At 34.4% G+C, this 21290-nt stretch overlaps 3 protein-coding genes across 3 annotated transcripts; all 3 read left to right on the forward strand.

Annotated features, from left to right (window-relative positions):
• The first annotated feature begins 6670 nt into the window (after window positions 1-6670).
• Window positions 6671-10539, forward strand: LOC135135871 (phenoloxidase 1-like). The gene is made up of 4 exons (XM_064064991.1): window positions 6671-6782; window positions 8284-9307; window positions 9360-9981; window positions 10033-10539. The coding sequence occupies exons 2-4, from the start codon at window positions 8294-8296 to the stop codon at window positions 10467-10469; spliced, it is 2073 nt and encodes a 690-aa protein (XP_063921061.1). The 5' UTR covers window positions 6671-6782; window positions 8284-8293; the 3' UTR covers window positions 10470-10539.
• A 2983-nt stretch (window positions 10540-13522) lies between these two features.
• On the forward strand, window positions 13523-15889 carry LOC135135932 (cytochrome P450 306a1-like). The gene is made up of 6 exons (XM_064065051.1): window positions 13523-13707; window positions 13763-14084; window positions 14409-14554; window positions 14613-14815; window positions 14869-15497; window positions 15552-15889. Exons 2-6 carry the CDS (start codon window positions 13763-13765, stop codon window positions 15725-15727), a joined length of 1476 nt encoding a protein of 491 aa, XP_063921121.1. The 5' UTR covers window positions 13523-13707; the 3' UTR covers window positions 15728-15889.
• A 3253-nt stretch (window positions 15890-19142) lies between these two features.
• On the forward strand, window positions 19143-21281 carry LOC135135765 (uncharacterized). Its single transcript, XM_064064886.1, has 5 exons — window positions 19143-19516; window positions 19576-20077; window positions 20125-20458; window positions 20959-21044; window positions 21114-21281. The coding sequence occupies exons 1-5, from the start codon at window positions 19143-19145 to the stop codon at window positions 21279-21281; spliced, it is 1464 nt and encodes a 487-aa protein (XP_063920956.1).
• Window positions 21282-21290: the final 9 nt, after the last annotated feature.

The raw sequence follows: 21290 nt of genomic DNA on the forward strand, positions 1-21290 counted from the left end.
ATCATTCTTTACACATTTAAGATAGTATTTTTTCAGCAAAATTTTGAGGTGACGTCATCAATTTTTTAGGGGGATGGGCAAATACATTTTGACTAAAAATTTACCATGCCTATCATAACTTTAAAACATCTCCAAGATTTCAAAGCATTCAGTTTTGTAGTTCCTGATTAAATCAATAAAATATATCTGTCTGTTTTTTTTAAGGATTTCTGCGAATGTATTGAAATGTTGTATCAACAATCCTCGTTTTGATAAATCACCAAATGTCGAGTTTTGACTTGATTGGTGCATTCTGCAAGGTTGTTTTGGGGGTGATTTTTGAGGATTTCTCCGAATGGGCTGAAATTTTGCATCAATAATCGTCGTATTGAAAAACTAGCGAATGTCAAATTTTAACTTGATTGGAATATTTTTAAGCTCCAGGCTTCAAGGTTGTTTTGGGGGTAGTTTTTAACGGTTTCTCCGAACGGGTTAAAATTTTGCATCAACAATCTTCGTATTGAGAAATAAGCAAATGTTGATTGATTGATGACTTGATTGGAGCATTTTTAACCCCCAGTCTGCAAGATAAACTGTGGTCTGCAAATTAGAAGCGCCTATCGGTCACTACCGACTAATGATTATCACTTTCTTTACAAGCCACTTTTGCGAGAAATGAAAATAACACATTTCTCATAAACTCACATACATGTTATTTATTTTTATGGATTAAGCCTTTGACATATCTTAAATCTATCTCCTTATCGATAATTTTTTTTTCTCACAACCTTCGATATAATTTTTGTTACTAAGAATTTAAAATTTACAAACGGAAAGATTATGCGATTGAATCAAGTTGGAAACTAGTTGAGATCTAATGTGCGTATGCAAATGATATGTTAACATATTACATACCTACTTAATGATAATTTTCAACACTAACATTTTCATTTATGTCACCTCGTGTTTACAGCGGCGTATTACAGGAGAAATGGTGATTAGTGAAAGCTCGTCGTGATTAAAACTAAATTCCTTGCTTTGAAGAAACAAAAACTGGGTCATTGCTTTTGCTAATATAAGCCAATATCTCGGACGACTGTAGGACAGTCTAATCTATGACAAATAATAATTTCCGTATGATTTAAATCTGGTTGCAGTACCGTGATCACAACATATTGAGAATTCGGCTTATTGAGGAGTGCTTTGACTTGATAACGTCAACAAATAAACAAAAATAATGTGCGCTGTGTCTGTAAAAATATTTGTTACAAACATTATGATAAATAGGTACGGCATTGGGTTTTTCCGTGACCTCCGAATAGTAACAGACATTCAACTGATGGAAATACATATTTTGTATTTACAGGTTGTCAGGGGAACGACAGCAAATACAGCGTGGTCATGTAATAACTAGTAGTAAATTTAAATTAGATAAACACTTATATCTAAAATAAAACACATAAAATATCATTTACGTATCAAATACATAATTGAAGGTTTTGCTGGACGAGCCCAGTTTATGGACGAGTTGGGCCGACTGATTATGTACGTGTTGAATAAAATGTTCTATGGTCAACTGCTTTACAAATATTTTTTTCTTATTTATCATTCCGAAATATAAAAAAAATTAAGTGTTTGTAGTATGCTTTGTTCAACGTGTCGTTGTTGCTATTAGTTTGTTGACTCGACAAAAGTCAGACAAAAGTTCGACAGCATAGAATTTTTCCAAATGAAAATGAAACCCTCGTCGCCGATACGGAAATAAAAATAAATAAATAAAATAAACCATGCATAAGCATAGCAAGTATGATATAATTAAAAGTAACATTGCAAGTCAAAGTAAATCTGCATAAAAAAATAATTTCATGTGCAAAAGTTGGTCACTAAATTTAGACAATTCTTATTAAAAATTTAACAAATATACATCTTGACAATTAACTCCAATTTACTTTATCATTATCGACTATTTATAGTACAATAATGAACTAAATTATGAACAAATGGAATTTTCGACCAATTTTTTGAATCTGTTTTTTATCCCTGTAGAAAATGTACACTCAGTTTCTGTTGTTAATCTACAAATTCATAACTAAATAATCCCCCTGGAGAAGCATCTATTTTTTTTTCTTATCAGTGAATAAGCCAGATGGTAACATTGTAATTGTAATAGAGGGTCTATAAATCATTCATACATCCAGTAGGTACTCGTTGGAAAAAGATCATTCTAGATTAAAAAATTTTGCCGCTTGTAAAAATGATGCTCTTAGATATAATTTTATTTTTACAATAAAAGTGTTGTTTAGAAAAAAATCTTTAAAGTGATTTGCCTTTATTCACGCTTTCAGTTTTTACAAATCTGCCAACCACGGCTGTGTGTTCAGTATCATTTTCATCAGTAAATTTTGCTGAGTACTTACTCTTTTTAGAGGCACTGACTGAATAAACCGTACCTTTCCGATAATAGAACACGATGATGAAGGTGTTTTGCCCCAAAGAATACGTAATTGTCAATAATTTGTCCAACTGAATATTTTTTTTTGTTAAAACTGGTTCGTTCAACAACTACATTTAGGGTCGGTTTATACAATATTTTAACTGAGATTAAGTTAATCTCACAAGGTTGTCGAGGTGTTTAACGATTCTAATTGGGGTAGAGTCGATCACGTGGTACTTGAACGCATTATTAAAATATTAAAGATTTAATCCTAATCAAATATTTAACTGATCTTTGTAAACCGGCTCTTACCTTTTTAGCTCTAAATTGTTCAACAGGTGCCTATCAACAGAACTTCTACAACAAAAACAGAATAAAATGTAAAAATCGGAAATTTCTACAGTACGCCTTACCCTTAAAAAAGCTTTACTAGGCAAATTGCCCTTCAAAAAATTTGTTTTAAAAATATTGAAAGAGCAATGTAGAAATGAAGTTAACATTTAACAACAGAGTGTAACTACACGAAAATAATCTAATGGTAAAAATTAAAAAAAACTACAATGTCAAAAGCCTGTCACTTCTGTTAAATAATTGTGATTAATTTCAAAGAGGCAACAAAATCTCTTTGTTTACTGAGACATTGCACTACAGCTCCTGCATGAATCTCGTATAGATAGATAGATTTTTCCTCTACAAATTTATTTACAACGGAATTATGCTGTTTCACTAGAATCAAACTAGGATATTGATAGTAAATTTAGTGACAAATGAAAATACAAGGAATTAAAAATCACCAAATTTTTGTGATATATAATGTGCCGTATTTTTGCGCTTCCGAATGAGTTATCTACAAAACAAGGAATTTCGAAGAAGATTTTGTCAACCGACCAGAACAATTATGTTTATAAATTAATTTAAAATCATAGTTCCTCAGAGTGACAAAACTTGGTCACGGTCGAAGCGATTTGCGGATTATTTAATATAAAAGTTCAAACAAACTACTACATTATGGCATCAAATGCAATTGCAGGTAAAACCAGTTTATTGCTTCACAAATATTTGTTTGGGCTTGTCACACTTGACATATGTATGTAGATAACAACAGAACAAATATATTGCATCAACGGATACAAACATACAAATATAAATATAAACACTGTTAACAAAACAGGAAAATTATTTTGTGTACAAATTTTAATTTTGAGAACATAATTAATACATTCTTCACAACAGTAAAATCATAGAAGATTCAGGACTTTTTAAAGTCATTTTATTTTATTCATTAAATCGGGAGCTGCAAAACCAGATGGTTTGAAATCTTGCACACGTTTTGAAATTATTATAAGCACGTTAAATTTTTAATCAAAATGTATCTACTTTTTCCTCAAAAAATTGATTACGTCATCTCAAAATTTTGCCAAATAACTCCTTACATAATGATGTCAAATATAATTAGTCTATACTACTTGCGAAATCGTAAGCCAAATATGAAACGTGTTACAAATAATTGCTTTAATGAATGGGGAAGAAGAAAAAAATTAAATTAAGCAGATGAGACAATGATGCTGGATAGTTGTTAACTGAAAAAGTATTACTAACGCGAAAAGTGGCACTTTTCTTTATTACTTTTTCCTTAAAACAAAATGGCGCTTTTCTATTGAGTACACCAAAAATGTGTTTTACACATGGAAAGTAGCAGTAAATCAGCACAGTCTGTCATAAAATTAGTCAACTAATATCCTTAGTTTTTGTTCAGTAAGAATTTCTATATAAATAATGCTACAATGAACAAACATTTATTAGGAACTGTAGTTGGTCATGGATTTCAAAAATCCCGCTTCGCTGAAATTATGCTTCGTTAATTCATCGTGAGAGTTCTCACTTGTCATTAATGTCATTTGTAACTGTCATTTAAAGTCGTCGTTTTTATTGTTTTAACGTTTTTCAAGCGTGAATTACAGTAATTCTCGTTGATCCAAGCTCAAAACAATAAAACAGTCGTTTTCAAAACTTCGCAAACGAAGAGTATGTGTATTCTGTAACCGCTTGTAAGCATGAATATCTGGCAATTACCGTGATTTAATAATTCAAGAAACATCGTTAGAGGCTCACATTAGAGATGTAATCAACAAATTTGTTCGAACTGACAGTGTCAACAACGAGAAATCTCGTGGAAGACCTTCAGTATTGAGGAAGTTGTTGATGATTTGAGACGACTTGAGCAGGATTCGCAAACATCTTTGACAAAATTTCCTGAGCAGTCAGGAGTTCCCGTTGAAGATGAACAATGGGCACTGACGAAAGGATTACAGAACATTTTTGAAATTGAAAAGAGAGTGAACATGTGCCTTGAAGAAAATGATGAACATTTTCAACATTTACTGTGATGTTTAACCGCAATAAATTGTTTCTTTTTATTGTAATAAATTAGTTTAATTTTTTAACAGATATGAAGCATTTAGGCAACCAGTTATACAGATGCGTGTTCATGACCTACTTCTACTCTATAATCATTTATAGAAACCCTGTATTTTGCACCTACCGTCACTAAGGATATGAGGAGATTGTTACGTAGATTAGGAATAAAATGTGGGATCTTAAATACCATAAATTTATTCTAGCTGCTAGTCTGCATACTGCAGATTTGGAAAGATCAGGAGAGAGTTCTTGTCTTGCTAGGCAATCATTTACGATTAGCTCGGATCAAAAAATCAAAAAATTCGTTTGCATTCCGTCGCGGTGAAATTACAATGACAATATTTAAATTGACGTTTAAGGTCCCTAGTCATTTGTTTAAAAAATTTTGTCAGCCCCACCAACGCTAACAGTATTTCTTTAGAAGGAAAATAGAGGAATTTGTTTTTTATTCTTATATATTTTTTTATTGTAACATCACATGTACATACGGTTCTAAAGCCTAGCCTGCCTAGATCAGAAATTTAAATAAATGCACGATATTTGTTAGGAGTATATCTTTCTATGTAGAAATACATTTTAGTCGTTTTGAAAACATTTAATCAATGTTAGTGTCTTCTCAAAACAATAAAAAAATGCGTTATAAATTTTAAATTAATTTTTTTTAGAAAATATTTTTTTAGGATAACCTGCATATGCAGATATCATTAACATTATGTAGGGATACATTATGAAACAATAAATAAAAAATATCACACCATAAAAAATTCCAAGCAAAATGTACTTATCTAAGTTCTGAGATGTCATCAGGGTTTTGGTGGCTATAAACAGATGAATTCTGATTAGCGATTTAGCATAGTTACGATAACGAATGATTTCTAGTAATAGCAGTTCCACTTTATCATTTGTTTATTTATATGATTATCTGTAATTAATTAATAATAATTAATGTGGGGGCTAAATTCAAGTGTGCAAATAATTTTTTGTACAACATTTGTTACTATACCTAAATAATTCGAATTTAATAATTTGTAAGTGAAAGATTAATTTATATGTAATTAATTAGTTAACATGTGTCGGCTAATAAGACCACAGGATCTTGCACCTCTTTAAAAAAAATATTTTTATGATTTGTGGCATTTTTTTGTAATATGGTAATGAATTATCTACTTGCTAAATTGACAAGAACTTCAAGTATTACTTTTTTTGCTATTTAGTGTTAATTTAATAACTGCAAATTTCTGCAGATTCGGTAAATGTTAAAAAGCTACTCCATTACTCTCAATCACAAATTGCGTTGATATTAAAAAATAAAGTGAAAAATATTGTATCGTTACTGCCTCCAGACAGTAGCTATCCAATTTTTAATGTTAAATGTTACACTTTTTTAACATACCGAAAGTAATTTTTAAATAGAATATCGTGAACAACATCAAAAAATATTCTGGGAGCGACCAGTTCGTAACTAACCCAAACGACTAATTTAATCTTCGTACATTTAACAGCTTTCACGCAAAAACGTTCTGTGGGACTTTTTATGAGTTTCACTTTTTACTCCAGTACATTTTATGAGAAAATTTTGTATGCGACAACGTTTTGTCAAAAAACATTCCTCCGAGTTTATGTTCGAGGAGGAAAATTCCTTGACTCCTCGGAATTATTGGCTAGAATTTTTTTCAGTAGTGGGGAGGTCTTAACTCCGTCCTTGGAATTGAAGCGCCCTCTTTCGTACTGCCAATTCTTTTGAAACTAGAGGCCACAGCCCGGATTCTTCGTAATCTGAACTAATCCTAGCGGATTTCTGAAATGCTCAATGTAAATAAGGAAGATATTTTTTTTCAATATATATCGTCGGAATTGATATGTTCCTCATACTTCTGCATATTGTTCGTGTAATAACATATCGTAATTTATTGTGATCTTCACCACATTAAAGGGCAAAGTTTGCTGTAATGTGAGTATTTTTGATTTTTATTTTAATTCTTAGTTTATAGTTACTGCGTCTACACAATACTGCCAAAAATCAGTAGATTTAAAAGTATTGTTCGATTAAATTTTTTTCTATTGTGTGCGTTCACAAGTTGATATAGTTTTTAATTTATACATATTTACTGTGATCTTCAAATTTCTACATTTTTAAATTTATGAAAACTGCATACAAAATTTAACAATTTCTAACATTTTCAAATGATTTTAAAAATTTTCGATGGTACTTACAACTAAACTATTGCCTTGTTTTCAAAGTATTTTCAGTATTGCATAAAAAGAGTGTAAACAGCAAAATGTTTGCTAGATTTGTAAATAATTTTAGTTTTAGAATAACATACAAATATTGGATACCTTAGTTACTTCATTTTTCTTCGCATGAAAATGATTTCTGTTTCAAATTTATACATTTAAAAACACGTTCTATTTCAATTCTGATTAAAATGAATTTTCTAAATTTTAACTTTTGAATAAACGTTTTCCGCTTCTTCAGTTTGCATTTTATAATCGAATTATTTAACAAACAAACAACGTAGTGTCCATGGCACCAAAAGAATAGCCAGCTATGTATATATTACAATTCGCATCGGCAACAAAAAATATTTTGAAAACTAAAATAGAATAAAACGTATGTACCACGGGCATAATTGTCAATTGTGGCACTCAGGAAATTAAAAACCATCCGTCGTCGGACTTAAAATATTCCCTTGTGGCATAATCTCCCTAATTATGCCCTTAATACATAAATAACTATTTCATATATTAGGAATTTCAGACTCTTTTAATAGCACATTGAAATATTTAAAAAAAGGTCGATAGTACTCGTACAAGAATTCCTTATTTTCCTTGGCGCTTTCAAAATTTCCTCTGAAGGCCCTGAGGTCAGAGAAACAAATAATTGTGGAGCAGGGAATTTCTCCCAATACTAAATAAAAATAAAAAACTGATTGTAAAGAAACACAAGTCGGTAATAAATAAATAATAAGTACATATACCGTGAATTTTTTTTTCTCTGAACATAGGGGTCGTGTATGTATGTTGGGTTTAAAAACTGAACATAAGATCACATAAGATTCGTAATAATTGAGGAGTAGGCCATGTCAACGATGACATTTACAGTAAAATTTTTGACGAATTTTTTTTAAAAAGGTCGATAACGTAAATTTTCTGTTCTTTAAACTTGTACTTATTACAATCCTTAACATGGAGACAGTAGTGCCAAATGTCAATGGCAATATCTTTGACATATCCTAAATCTCGATTAGATATTTATGTTCAGTTTTTAAAAGTTCAGGTCAATCTGTTACAAGCAGGTATGCAACCAACTTAACATTGTTCCTATGTTCAGATAAAAAAAAAACTCACGGTATATGAATAAATCGTGTACTGTTGGTTGCATACTTTAAATAAGTCTATTTTGTACATTACTGCATTTTTAAAAAATAAAAATAACAAAAATAATTCTTTAGCTACGCGACGATGTCCAATTTCAAGAGAAACTTCCACCTCCTCTTCGAGCGACCCCACCAGCCCGTCTTCATCGCCAAGGGCCCCAAGAAAACTGCTTTCAAAGTGTGCGAAGAATACCTCAAAGTCAACCCACGTTACAAGTGTTTAGGAGTCAGTCACTGCAACAGCTTTGACAAAAACGCCGAAGAGCTCGTCGAAGTCAAAAGGACGCCCATTCCTTCGTTTGATGAAATTCTCGAACTTAAGCGTGATGAAAACTTTTCGCTGTTCATTCCCAAGCATCGCAGGCTCGCTGGCAAACTCATTGACATCTTCTGGAATATGCCCGACTTAGACCACCTCTTGTTCACAGCAATGTGCGCCCGGGACTGCTTGAATCCCTACCTGTTCCACTACGCGCTGACGGTGGCCATGCTGCACCGACCGGACACCAAGGATATGGCGGTGCCGACATTCGTGGAATTCTTCCCAGACAAGTTCGTGGACGCCAAGGCACTGGCTGAGCTGAAGGATCAGGCGATCTTGATATCTGAGAACTCAAGAAAGCCCATCGAGGTGACCGAGGAGGTGTCCGACAAAGAGGTGGAGCACCGGCTGATGTATTTCAGGGAAGATATGGGAGTCAACCTGCATCACTGGCACTGGCACTTGGTGTATCCGCATGGCACCAGCGACTTGGAGGACAAAACTGAAGCCCAAGTGGAGGCCACTAAGAAAATCGTTGATAAGGATCGTAGAGGGGAGCTGTTCTACTATATGCACCAGCAGGTCATCGCGAGATACAACTATGAAAGATTGTGCAACGACTTGAAGAAGACCAAGAAGTTGGATTGGACGAAGGAAATAGAGGAAGCTTATTTCCCGAAGCTGGGGACCTTGAAGACGGGCATGTCGTACGCGGCACGGGTTGCCAACCAAAAATTCCAGGATTTGGACAGAGAAGAGGACAAGCGCTACGTTGACGAGTTGAAGAAGTGGAGCGACCAGATTTACGCCGCCATTCACCACGGGAGCGTAATCGACGTAAGTAAAACTCCAAGAACCGTCATGCACAGACTGACAATAAGACTTTTAGGAACGCGGATGCCTTATCAGCCTCACTGAAAGCAAAGGTATCGACATTTTGGGTAACATAATCGAGTCCAGCGCTTTGTCGCATAACCGCACCCTCTATGGGGATCTCCACAACACAGGTCACGACTTCATCGGGAACATCCACGACCCGGATAATCGTCACCTTAAATCTTTAGGTGTCATGGGTGATTCGGCGATGGCTATGCGGGATCCAGTTTTCTATAGATGGCACACATATATCGACGACATGTTCCAAGAATATAAAGCCACTCTGCCGCGTTACAGCGAAAGCCAGCTCAACTATCCTGGTATCACCGTGAGCGCGATCGAAGTGCAGTCGCACCAAAGTCCTAACAACACTTTCAGCACGTTTTGGCAAAAAACAGATCTGGATTTGTCTAAAGGATTGGACTTCGACACCAAAGGACCCATCTACTGGAGATTCAAGCACTTGCAGCACCAGCCCTTCACTTACAAGATCACCGTCAACAACCACTCCAACTCTAACAAAAAAGGCACCTGCAGAATCTTCTTGGCGCCAAAGTATGACGAAACGGGAAAGCCGTGGTCGTTCAGGGATCAGAAGATCATGTTTATCGAGTTAGATAAATTTACGATTGACTGTAAGTCTTCAGATTAAGTAATCCATTTTTAATATCTGTTTGGGTTTGTAGTGGAGAGAGGCCAGAAAATCTACAGCCGCGAGGACCATGAGTCCACAGTGACCATTTCTTTCGAAAAAACGTTCCGTAAATTCCAAGAAGAAGAGTCCTCAGCTGAGTTCAACTTCTGTGGTTGTGGATGGCCCCACCACATGTTGATCCCTAAGGGGACTCCGGAAGGTTTCGCCTCCCAGCTCTTCGTGATGATCTCCAATTATGAAGACGACAAGGTCGCAGAAGAACTCGGAGAAACGTGCAACGACGCTGGAAGTTATTGTGGTATCAAGAACAAGATGTACCCAGATCGCCGTGCCATGGGTTACCCGTTCGACAGGTTGCCTAGAAACGGAGTAGATACTCTCCAGGAGTTCTTAACTCCCAACATGAGGGTCCAAGATGTTACAATTAAATTCAGTGACAGGATCGATATACATGGCCCAGTTAATTAAAAAGATTCCGAAAATTTGTAGCTGAAAATGTTTTGAATGGACTTAGAGGCAATACAATTTAGAAGCATGACTTTTGTTTTATTTAATAAGAATACTTAAGAAAAATCGTTTTTGGTTCCAATTACTATAATAAAAAGTTAACGTCACTTTCTGGCAGCTGTAACACTGATGAGAGGCACAAGAATCGGTTACTTTCCTGCCTGGAGATATCAAACTTCGCACAACCTTATCGACCAACTCTTTCAAATCTCCGAATCCTTTGATACTTAGGGTACGGTTCAAACAAACAGGACAAATTAAAATAAGAATAATCTCCGAAACTAGTGACAGATTTTTGCCGAATTGTATGTGTATCAGGGATATCATGTAGATGGTAGAACTCACCACGAATGCGATGATGTTATTTCCAAAATTTAGAATATTTTTTTTATTTTATAAAAAAAAGTACGCCTTGTGGGGTACGACTCCGTGTTGAGTTTCCACTCTAGGTATCCGGATTTTTGGAAAAAAAATCAAAACTATACAACATTTTGCAGTTTAACTTGGAAATTGCAAAACCGCATGCTCTGACAAACGTTTTAAGGTTATCGTAATCACGGTAAATCGTTATTCAAAATTTATTCGGTTATCTACCAAATTGAGAGAGAATGGCATTAGAACAATGGTGATGTTTTACAAGAGTTCGAGCAAAAATTTTCAGACTTACTTTCTCGTTTTTAAATTTTACAACGTTGTTAGAAACACTGTGCGAGTATTTGGTGAAACGGGAAGTGTCCACCACAAAACATGTGCTGGATGACCAACATTATGTACCAATGAAGTGTTGGATGTTGTTCAACAACGCATGGAAAATAATCCATCCGGCGTTTCTGATTTGCAGACCACAGTTTATCTTGCAGACTGGGGGTTAAAAATACTCCAATCAAGTTAAAACTCGACATTTGCTTATTTCTCAATACGAAGATTGTTGGTACAAAATTTCAACCCGTTCGGAGAAACCGTTAGAAACTACCCCCAAAACAACCTTGCAGACTGGAGCTTAAAATTACTCTAATTAAGTTAAAATTTGACATTCGGTAGATTTTCAATACGAGGATTATTGATGCAAAATTTCAACCCATTCGGAGAAACCCTCAAAAATCATCCCCAAAACAACCTTGCAGACTGGGGGTTAAAGATGCTCCAATCAAGTCAAAACTCGATATTTGCGTATTTCTCAGTACGAAGATTGTTGAGTCAAAATTTCAAGCCGTTCGCAGAAACTCTTAAAAACCACCCTTAAAAAGATTTGCAGACTGGGTGTTAAAAATACTCCAATCAAGTCAAAACTCGAGATTTGCTTATTTATCATTACGAAGATTGTTAATACAGAATTTCAACCCGTTCGGAGAAACCGTTAAAAACTACTCCTAAAACAACCTTGCAGACTAGGGCTTAAAAATACTCTAATTACGTCAAAATTTGACATTCGCTAGTTTGTCGATACGAGGATTATTGATGCAAAATTTCACCCCATTCGGAGAAACCCTCAAAAATCACCCCTAAAACAACCTTGCAGACTGAGGGTTAAAAATGCTTCAATCAAGTTAAAACTCGATATTTGCTTATTTCTCAATACCAAGATTGTTGATTCAAAATTTCAATCCGTTCGGAGAAACCGTTAAAAACTACCCCCACAACAAACTTGTAGAGTGGAGCCTAAAAATACCCGAATCAAGTCAAAATTTGACATTCGCTAGTTATTTAAAATAATGGCACAAGGGGCCCCTGATATTTCTTAAGATTCATAAAAAAATCCATAGAAGGGGCCTCCGAGAGTTTTTCACTTTCTATAAAAAATTGGCCGAAGGTTGTTTCGACAGAACTTTCTTCGTCCTTGAAATACACACAACGAAACATTTCCAGCATTTTCCAAAAATTATAAAATGAGATTTTGCGAATTTTATTTTTTTATTGTCGGGGTTAATGTTACTTTTTTAAGATCGAAATTTCATGCGCTATTCTATCTCACGTTGTAAATGACAAGTTTATGATCAATCAAATACATATTTTGTTCCTGCATTTTGAAAATTTTCAGTACACAGGTACCTATAGGTTGTCTGAGGATATTCCGTTTTTATGGCTCTAACTTTCTAAGTAGTGTCTATAAACATACAATAGGATTTCCTAACCAATCCTCACCAAAGGTCATAAGCATTGTAAAGTTTGTCTAGAATTGTAAGAATTTTATGGACTCCCATAAAATTAATTCGTTTTACAGCCCTTTCGCCAATTTTATTGTACAGATAAAGAACCTGTCAGAGCAAATCCGAAGTTTACTGTACCCAGTCTGGCAGGCAGGTACAAATTTCTTGGAAAAGCTATGGTTCGAAAAAGGCTGTAAAACGAATTAACTATGGGAGTCTATTTTATCTTAACTCATAGGGGTTCTCATTAAAAAAACCAATTAAATTCGCAAAATCAAATTTCATAATTTTTAGAAAATGCGCAAAGTTCTGTCGAAACAACCCTCGATCAATTTTTGAATCTGTAGCACCTCAGTATACTAAAATATGTAGTTTGATTATTATTGTTATTATTATTAATATCCCACTTCATTCGTTGTTGATGCTTAAGTGACAATGAATTTGATCAAGATTATAGATTTTTGGTACATAATTGACAATTCAGCTTCCTCAAAAAATAATAATATTAAAGAAGAATAATTTTACTTTGCATTTGAATGGAATTTCCCATATTTTCCCTGATTTACAGGGCTGTAATATCACGCGTATCGTATTAAATTAATATTGCCTACCCAACTTTAGGACGGGCCTATTGATTTTATAACTTCTAGTGCTGAACATTATGAGTTTACGAGGTAGATGGGGTAAACCAAGTTATTATAAAATGAAATATCACTTAATTGAATTGAGTTGAGATTATTTCTTGAATTCCAAGGATATTAACAACATTATATGTAATAAAAAGTATATGCTTAACAGGTTTTGAAAGAGTCACTTGACCTTGTATAATTTGCTTAAAAGAATAAGGTCGATCAATCACAATAATGCGCGATGTTGATAAACACATAGACTTGTGTAAGTTACACAGAAATTTACGTGAAACGAAAAATGATGTTCGGTACAAAATTACAAATGTAGTATGCCGTTTTAAATCAGTTCGGTATATGTATATAATAAATTCTTAGTGTTTTTCCACAAATAGGGTTATTTATAAAATTAAAATTAAACACAAGGTGAGTGGGTACTGTACTTGCATAAAACGAAAACTGTATAATATGTTCATTTTAGATGTTAACTACAGCACTATTTGTTGCAGTAGCCACCACGGCCTTATTTTTATTGTGTATATATATTCACAGAAAAACTGCATCTCTTCCAGGGCCATGGAACTTACCCATTTTAGGTTGTTTACACAAGCTAGATACAAAATTACCTTACTTGACATTAACGGAACTTGCACAAAAATATGGCCCTATTTATAGCATTAAACTAGGATTACTGGAAGCAGTCGTTATTTCTGATGCAAAATTATTAAAAAAAATTTTAGTTAAAGACGAGGCATTAGGAAGACCGCCGATGTATGTTTTCAGCGGTGTGTTTAAAGGAAAGGGTGAGTTATTTAAAATAGTGCTTATAGTAATCTCATTTGAGATACACTTGTTAAAACTTTTATGACTTAAGCGGCTTAAGCCAAAACACCCTTATAAGTTAAACTGGCTATTGTAAGCTTTGTGGACCCAAACCGCAAGATTATTACTGTCCATTGTTGGCATAATGTAGCTGTGAACTGAGTTAAGTAATACAATAGCCAGGTTGACTTATAATGGTGGTATGGCTTAAGCCGCTTCAGTCATAAAAGTTGGTGCATCTCGAATGAGGTTACAGTATATCAAATATTATTAAACGTATGTGTAAAACCTTTTTATTAAAATAGGAATTGCGTATGCACCTATGCACTTATGGAGGGATCAACGTAAATTTGTAAGTAATTTTCTAAGGACATCGGGTGCAGCCAAATTTTCATCAAAAAAGAAAATATTAGAAAATATTATAAAAAAATATGTAGAAGAATTTATGGAAGTAAGTTTACACTTACTTAAGCAGTGTTAAAATATTACACATTTTCTTATTTTTACAGTTATTAAGCAGTCAAGGAGAAAAAACAAATCTGAATCCCTCAGAAGCTATAGGAAATTATGTAATTAGTGTAGCCAGTACCATGTTTCTAGGAAAATCATTTAACCGAGGGGACAAAATTCGAAAAACTTTGTTAGACAGCTATGATAAAGTTACAAAGCTACTAGCTGTTGGAGGTCCTATAAATTTTTTACCATTTTTACGGTCAGCCGAAAAAAACTCACAATTGCTGTATTATTATTATTATGTACTTTCAGATTCCTTCCACAGTACAAACACACAATTTCTTCACTTACTAAATATGTTGAGGACGTTCATCATATTCAAAACCAATGTATCGAAATGGCAGAAAAATGTTCTTCTAATAACTCTGAGGACGAATATTTAAACCTCATCGAAGCATTTTTTCAGCAGAAATTAAAGTGTGACTCTGAAGAAATTTATAACACGGAGCAGTTGCAGTTTTTGCTATTCGATGTGTTTGGTGCTAGCATTGAAACTACCTCAAATACGTTATTCTGGGTTCTGTTGTACCTGGCAAAGTACCAAAACGTGCAAAATAAAGTACGCAACGAACTTAATAAGGTTTTACAAAACAAATCTCTACAAATGGAAGATTTACAAAATTTGCCGTATACGCATGCCACTATTTCTGAAGTGTCTAGAATTCGAACTGTGGTACCATTAGGTTTTCCTCACTACGCTTTAGAAGATATACAAATAGAAAATTTTAAGATACCAAAAGGTAGCATGATTTTGTCACTGTTGTGGGCAATTCATATGGACCAGAAATTTTGGAAGAATCCTGAAGAATTTTCCCCTGATCGATTTTTAGACGATGAAGGAAGATTTCTGCAATTAGAAGCATTTCTTCCTTTCCAGACCGGTAAAATCGAATTGGCGGTCGTGTGAACAAGTTAGTATAACGTAATGTTTTCAGGCAAGAGAATGTGTGTTGGAGAGGAATTAGGAAAAATGATGATGTTTTTATTTGTTGCTACCGTGGTGAAAAATTTTAAAATTGAGGCATGTAACTCTGGTGATGTGGATTTTTCTCCGATTTGTGGATTGACATTGCTTCCTAAACCGCAAGAGTTAGTTTTCATAAAAATATAGATTTTAACTATAACTTTTAAAATTATAAAGATAATTATAATATCATAATAATATATAGTTCTGATGGGAATGCTAGAAACAAAATCTCCGTGAACCGAAACTGAGTCGATTATATACACAAATTTGTTTCCAAATATATGATTTTCTTAAGTTGCTTATAAATTTTTTTTACAATTTTTTTCAATTTCTGTGATTCCTCGAATCTGAAAGTACATACCAAGGTCCAGTATCAAGAGTAAGATGTAACAAAAATGTAATACCTAACGATATCCGGTACAAATTTAGTATTTCTTCTAGAAAGTAGTTCTGAATGCACGGCCCCCAATGTTACTTTTAAAAAATCCAGGACGGCAGATGGACAGACAGACGGAAACGGGAGACCTATTTCTTCGTATTTTGGGGGTCATGAAAGGTCGAGAAAACGTAAAAGAAAATAAAATATAAAAATAATTACAAAAAGGTGTCAAATATTTTTTATTCTATTTTAGAACCATAATCTTATTTATAAGCACCCAAATGCGGGCTTAAATTGGCCTTTTTAGCACAAATCTGTCAAAAATTGCTAAGCAACAATTGATTGTTCATTTACACTAATCAATTAATTATTCAAACACGCTTCGATATTCAACGTTTTTCTTAAGTTGGAAAAATGATATTTTATCAAATCATTACCTGACCGACTTCAAATTCTTCTAAACTTTCGTTTGAATGAACGTTTTCCGCTTCTTTAATTTACATTTTGAAAAACGAATTATCAAATAATCAACGTGGTATCCATAACAACATCAAAATAATAGCCAGCTATGTATTAAAATTCGCATCGGCACATTTCACACAGTCTTGCCGAAAATACTCAATATTTCGTTAAAAATAGTTTAGAAACTAAAATAGAATAAAACGTTGTATGTACCACGTGCATAATTGTCGATTGTGGCACTCGGGAAATTAAAAGCCCTCCTTCGTCGGGCTTTAAACATTCCCTCGTGCCACAATCTCCCTGATTATGCCCTTAATACATAAATAACTATAATATTTCCAAAAATAAATCCTTAAAAACGATATCTAAGGTAGAACGCCAAATTGTCGGAAGCACTTCTTCTGTGTGCTTCCCCGCCACACTTTGGGTCGTGGGTTCTATTCCCGCCCTGCCTCTGGGTGTTGTGTTTGTCCTGTCTCCTGTAATTGGGCCTCCGGTCTGTTGGAGACATAATAGAATAAAATAAAATAAAATAACATTTTCTCCGTAGTATGTTTCTGAAGCTCTAATTAACGTATTACATAGATTCTTAAATAAAATCGGATGAAACGAATTTAAAATTTGTGGATTAAAAACCGGATTGATCACTTTCCATTTGACAATAAGAAACATTGTAATTAAACTTAAGATTGTTGTTTTGGAGAATTGTGCAAGAAAGTCGATGACATTCCAGGTCAAGGTATTCGCACACTACTTGTTATCAACTACTTTTTTCAAATATATAGATATTAGTTCAAATAGTAAAAAAAACTTGTTAATATGTGAGCCTTGACAGATTTAAATATTGCATAAAAATTCGAATGAAAAATTTGTTTTTTTTTTTATGGAAAAATTGAATTAGCGTTTGTATAACGCAATCCTGCGGTATATGCGGTTTTATAACGAACTAAGGCAAACTTGTTTTTGCTAGGATTTTAATTAATTAGTGCATCCATTAACTGAATAAGATGAGACAAATAAATATTAAAGAAATAATTGTATTTTGTATTAATACAACGGTCAATTCTTGACTCTTTTAAAAGTCAGTTTATATTATGGTATTATGTAATATAAGTCAAAATCCCAATTATAACAAAAATTAACTGCTGGTTAAGTTTATTGATAAATAAACCTGTTTTTAAAATGAACTTTACTTTTTATTCACTATTCCTATTCTAACACTGATTACTTATTTATGATTTGAGTATTGATTATTGATTATTCACATGTATCACTTAATTCTACTTTACAATTATTTACTTAAATAATTACAGCTTATTGGGAAAACACGATAATAACGGACTTAAATTATGAACTAAACTGCACGTATGACGGATGTCTCTGAACTGAAAATAAATTTATTTGGATTCCTTATATAAACGTTTCCAAACTTCTATTATTTAAGTCGTAATTGTAATTAATCTACAATATTTCACGAGCCATTTAGAGAAACCTTGTTGGTGAATTGCAAAGTTTCGAATCCTGTCAAAGGTGTTTTTTACTTCCCAAAGGAAATATTGTAATTGAGTCCGTCGACCGACTCTCTACTTTTACATTTTCTCGACCTTTCATGACACCTAGAAGACGAAGAAATATGTCGCTCGTTTACGTCTGTCTGTCCGTCTGTCTGCCGTCCCGGATATTTATTAGACAGATAATCTCCGAAAGTACTGGACCGATTATTGTGAAATTTTGTATTTGTATTAGGAATATCGTGTGGATGGTAAAACGCTAACCTAAATTTGCCTAATCATCCCCACTAATAATGTGATGACGTCACTTCAAAATTGTACATAGTAAATGGGTTTTAAATTCTATAAAATAACATAGTCCTATGTATGTATTTTATCACGCCGTGTTGAGTTTTTACCCGAAACGTCCAGATTTTTCGAAAATAAATCAAAACTACATATAAAAAACATTTTGCAATTTAATTTTGAATCTGCATCCTGAATGCTTTGAAATCTTGCAGATGTTTTAAAGTTATCATATGACGGTTTCACGTTCATAACAGTTATTTAAATATCAAGGGTGTAATAATAGTAATAAAAGAACCTCTATAAGTTTAAATAAAGAAACGTGCTACGCGTATGTTTCAAATGAGTTTCTCAATTAGAAAAAATTTTGTGAAGACGTAATCAATATTTTTGCACGGACACGTTTATCACTTTGGATAGGTACAGTGAATACTAATGTGGGGTGATCAGGTGATTAAAACAGTACGTAAAACGGAGTTCGAAAAGCCTGGAAGCGGAAGTCGCGAATACCTAATTCGAGAAAGAGCTGGATCTCCGAAATATGGATAAATAAAGACCACCATCGGGAATGATTAATTAATAATTTAGTCAAGAGTCGAATGAGCGAATGCGTTTAAGTTGCGAAGTTATCGCTGTTATAGCTGGTAGTGTAATTCGAGTTAAAGGAATAAATTGTTGAGTTTTTAACCTACGCCGGATTAATTATTCACCCGTCAAACGTAACACTGGTGTCAGAAGTGGGATCTAAAATTAATAACCGGTTTTATTACAACGACATCTGGGCAAATCGGACAAGAACTCTGAACAATTTATGCCTATCGAGACGAGAGCTCAAGCTGCGAAAATGGAGGAAAAGATCATCGCTATGCTTGCACAAATGGACGAGAAAATGGGCACAAGAATGGAAAAAATGGGGAACTAAATGAAGGAAGAAATGGGCGCAAGAATGGAAAAAATGGATGCAAGAGGCGAACAAATCAACGCGAAAATGAAAAAAATGAACGAAAAAATGGACGAGAAAATGGAGGCAAGAAACAAAGAAATGGACGAAAAAATGGATGGAAGGATGGAAAAGACGGACGAAAAAATAGACAAGCAAAAACATGCCATAATCACCAGCCTAAGTGAAAAATTCCAAATGGAAGTGGAAGCAAACCAAAATGAAATCACGGGAATTAAAGAACAAATGAAGGACATACAAACAAATTTGAAGGTTGTGGAAAATTTTGTTGGAGAAAATGTGGTCTTGATGGATGAAAAAGTAAAAGAGGAAATTGAACACCAACTAAAGACTGAGTTAGAATCAACGCGATTCGCGATTGGCCAAGACCAAGGGATAAACACGAAGTCCGCAGTTTCTTGGGATTGTGTACGTACTACAGAAGGTTTGTCAACGGGTTTGCTGATATTGCTGCTCCTCTGCACAGGCTGATGGATTTGAAGTCTCAGTTTAATTCGGCGGCTGAATGTGAAGCCGCCTTTAAAAGATTGAAGAACGCGCTATGCTCTAGTCCTATTCTGTCCTATCCTCAATCATCGGGAATGTTCATCTTGGACACGGACGCGAGCAATATCGGAATAGGTGCTGTATTGTCACAGGTGCAGGACAAAGAAGAAAAAGTCATCGAATACTTCAGCGGCATACTTTTGAAAACCGAGAACTACTGTGCTACGAGGAAGGAGTTGCTGGCGATTGTCAGGGCTGTTGAACACTTCCATAAGTATCTCTATGGACGCGAATTCCTGATTAGAACCGATTACGCAGCCCTCATATGGCTCTTTCAGATGAAGAATCCCGAAAGACAAGATGGCTTTAACGACTCCAACAGTATCACTTCAAAATTCGACACAGGACTGGTAAGCTCCACAATAATGCGAACTCTTTGTCGAGAAGACTATGTAAGAACTGCAAACACTGCGACAAGATCGAGCAACGTGAAACGTCATTCAACTGTGGGAGGACTGCAGTCACCGAAGACGAAGAATGGACTACAGCTCAGCTTAGAAAAGACCAAGAAGAGGACGTGGATATCAGACCGTTGCTCAAATGGAAAGAAGTTGGGGCAGAACGGCCAGCTTGGTCGGAAATATCAAACGAGTCACCCTCTTTCAAGGCGTTATGGGCTCAGTGGGACTCCCTGCGCATCGAGAACTTTCCTTCGATTCTCTCAATCCTTCACATCCTTCCAGCATATGCGCTATTGTTTCTCCCTCCCTCCAACATATCCTACACCTTCTGTCAGTTTCATCCATCCAAAAATTATTCTTTTTCTCTTGATCCCACACCTAAATCTCCCCATCATTCTTTTCCCCCTTATACTCTCTCTCTCTTTGTGTGTCTATATTTTGGTACTTCTTCCTTTTCTATTTTTCTATACTTTGCATTATATCTAGACTCCGATATTCTCGATCTGCGTTCTTGCTTATCTATATCCTTATCTCTTACACTCGGTTCTTCTTTCATGCTCCTTCCCATTTCTCTCATTCTCCCTATTTCTTCACATGCATATTTCTTTCCTTCATAATACTTGTCTCTTTCGTTCCGAACATGTTTTCCCCCTTCCTTTCTTATTTCTTTTCAACATTCTTGCAATATTTCACAATCACCTCTCTCACTAAACTTCTGTTCAAACCGAACCGCCCTTTTACCCGCTTCCACTCTCATTTTCTCTCTTTTTGTTTCTTCTCTTATTATATACCCCAGCGTACACTTTTCCAATCCCAATGTCCATTTTAAGTATTTTTCTTGCACGATTTGATTCATAAAGGAAATTGCTTAGTAGTACCACGATCCTTAGAGAAAAATATGTTAGATATTATTCATGTGAGTCATTTAGGGATCAGAAAATGTTTCTTAAAAGCCAGGCAATTACTTTGTTGGCCAGGTATGTAGCGCGACATAGAAAATAAAGTCATGTCATGTGAAGCTTGTCAGAAGTATTGCAGGAATAATTTTAGGGAACCGTTAATATCGCCTACTGTTCCAAAATTTCCATGGCAGAAAATAGGTTGCGATTTATACGAATTAAGGAAAGAGAAATTTATTATTTATTACAGCTGATACTGCGAT

Source organism: Zophobas morio, unplaced genomic scaffold (genome assembly GCF_036711695.1).
Source record: "Zophobas morio isolate AGI-343-1 ecotype UQ-CSIRO unplaced genomic scaffold, CSIRO_AGI_Zmor_V1 ptg000025l, whole genome shotgun sequence".
Lineage (NCBI taxonomy): Eukaryota > Metazoa > Arthropoda > Insecta > Coleoptera > Tenebrionidae > Zophobas > Zophobas morio.

Bases quoted from the DNA above. Each gene is read 5' to 3' on its own strand.
- LOC135135871 (XM_064064991.1), top strand. From the start codon at position 8,294: ATGTCCAATTTCAAGAGAAACTTCCACCTCCTCTTCGAGCGACCCCAC. The intron at 9,308-9,359 runs GTAAGTAAAACT...TAAGACTTTTAG, and splicing joins ACCACGGGAGCGTAATCGAC to GAACGCGGATGCCTTATCAG. The intron at 9,982-10,032 runs GTAAGTCTTCAG...TTGGGTTTGTAG, and splicing joins AGATAAATTTACGATTGACT to TGGAGAGAGGCCAGAAAATC.
- LOC135135932 (XM_064065051.1), top strand. From the start codon at position 13,763: ATGTTAACTACAGCACTATTTGTTGCAGTAGCCACCACGGCCTTATTT. The intron at 14,555-14,612 runs GTAAGTTTACAC...TTATTTTTACAG, and splicing joins ATGTAGAAGAATTTATGGAA to TTATTAAGCAGTCAAGGAGA. The intron at 15,498-15,551 runs GTAAAATCGAAT...TAATGTTTTCAG, and splicing joins ATTTCTTCCTTTCCAGACCG to GCAAGAGAATGTGTGTTGGA.
- LOC135135765 (XM_064064886.1), top strand. From the start codon at position 19,143: ATGAAGGAAGAAATGGGCGCAAGAATGGAAAAAATGGATGCAAGAGGC. The intron at 20,459-20,958 runs GTCAGTTTCATC...GTCCATTTTAAG, and splicing joins CAACATATCCTACACCTTCT to TATTTTTCTTGCACGATTTG. The intron at 21,045-21,113 runs GTGAGTCATTTA...CCAGGTATGTAG, and splicing joins ATATGTTAGATATTATTCAT to CGCGACATAGAAAATAAAGT.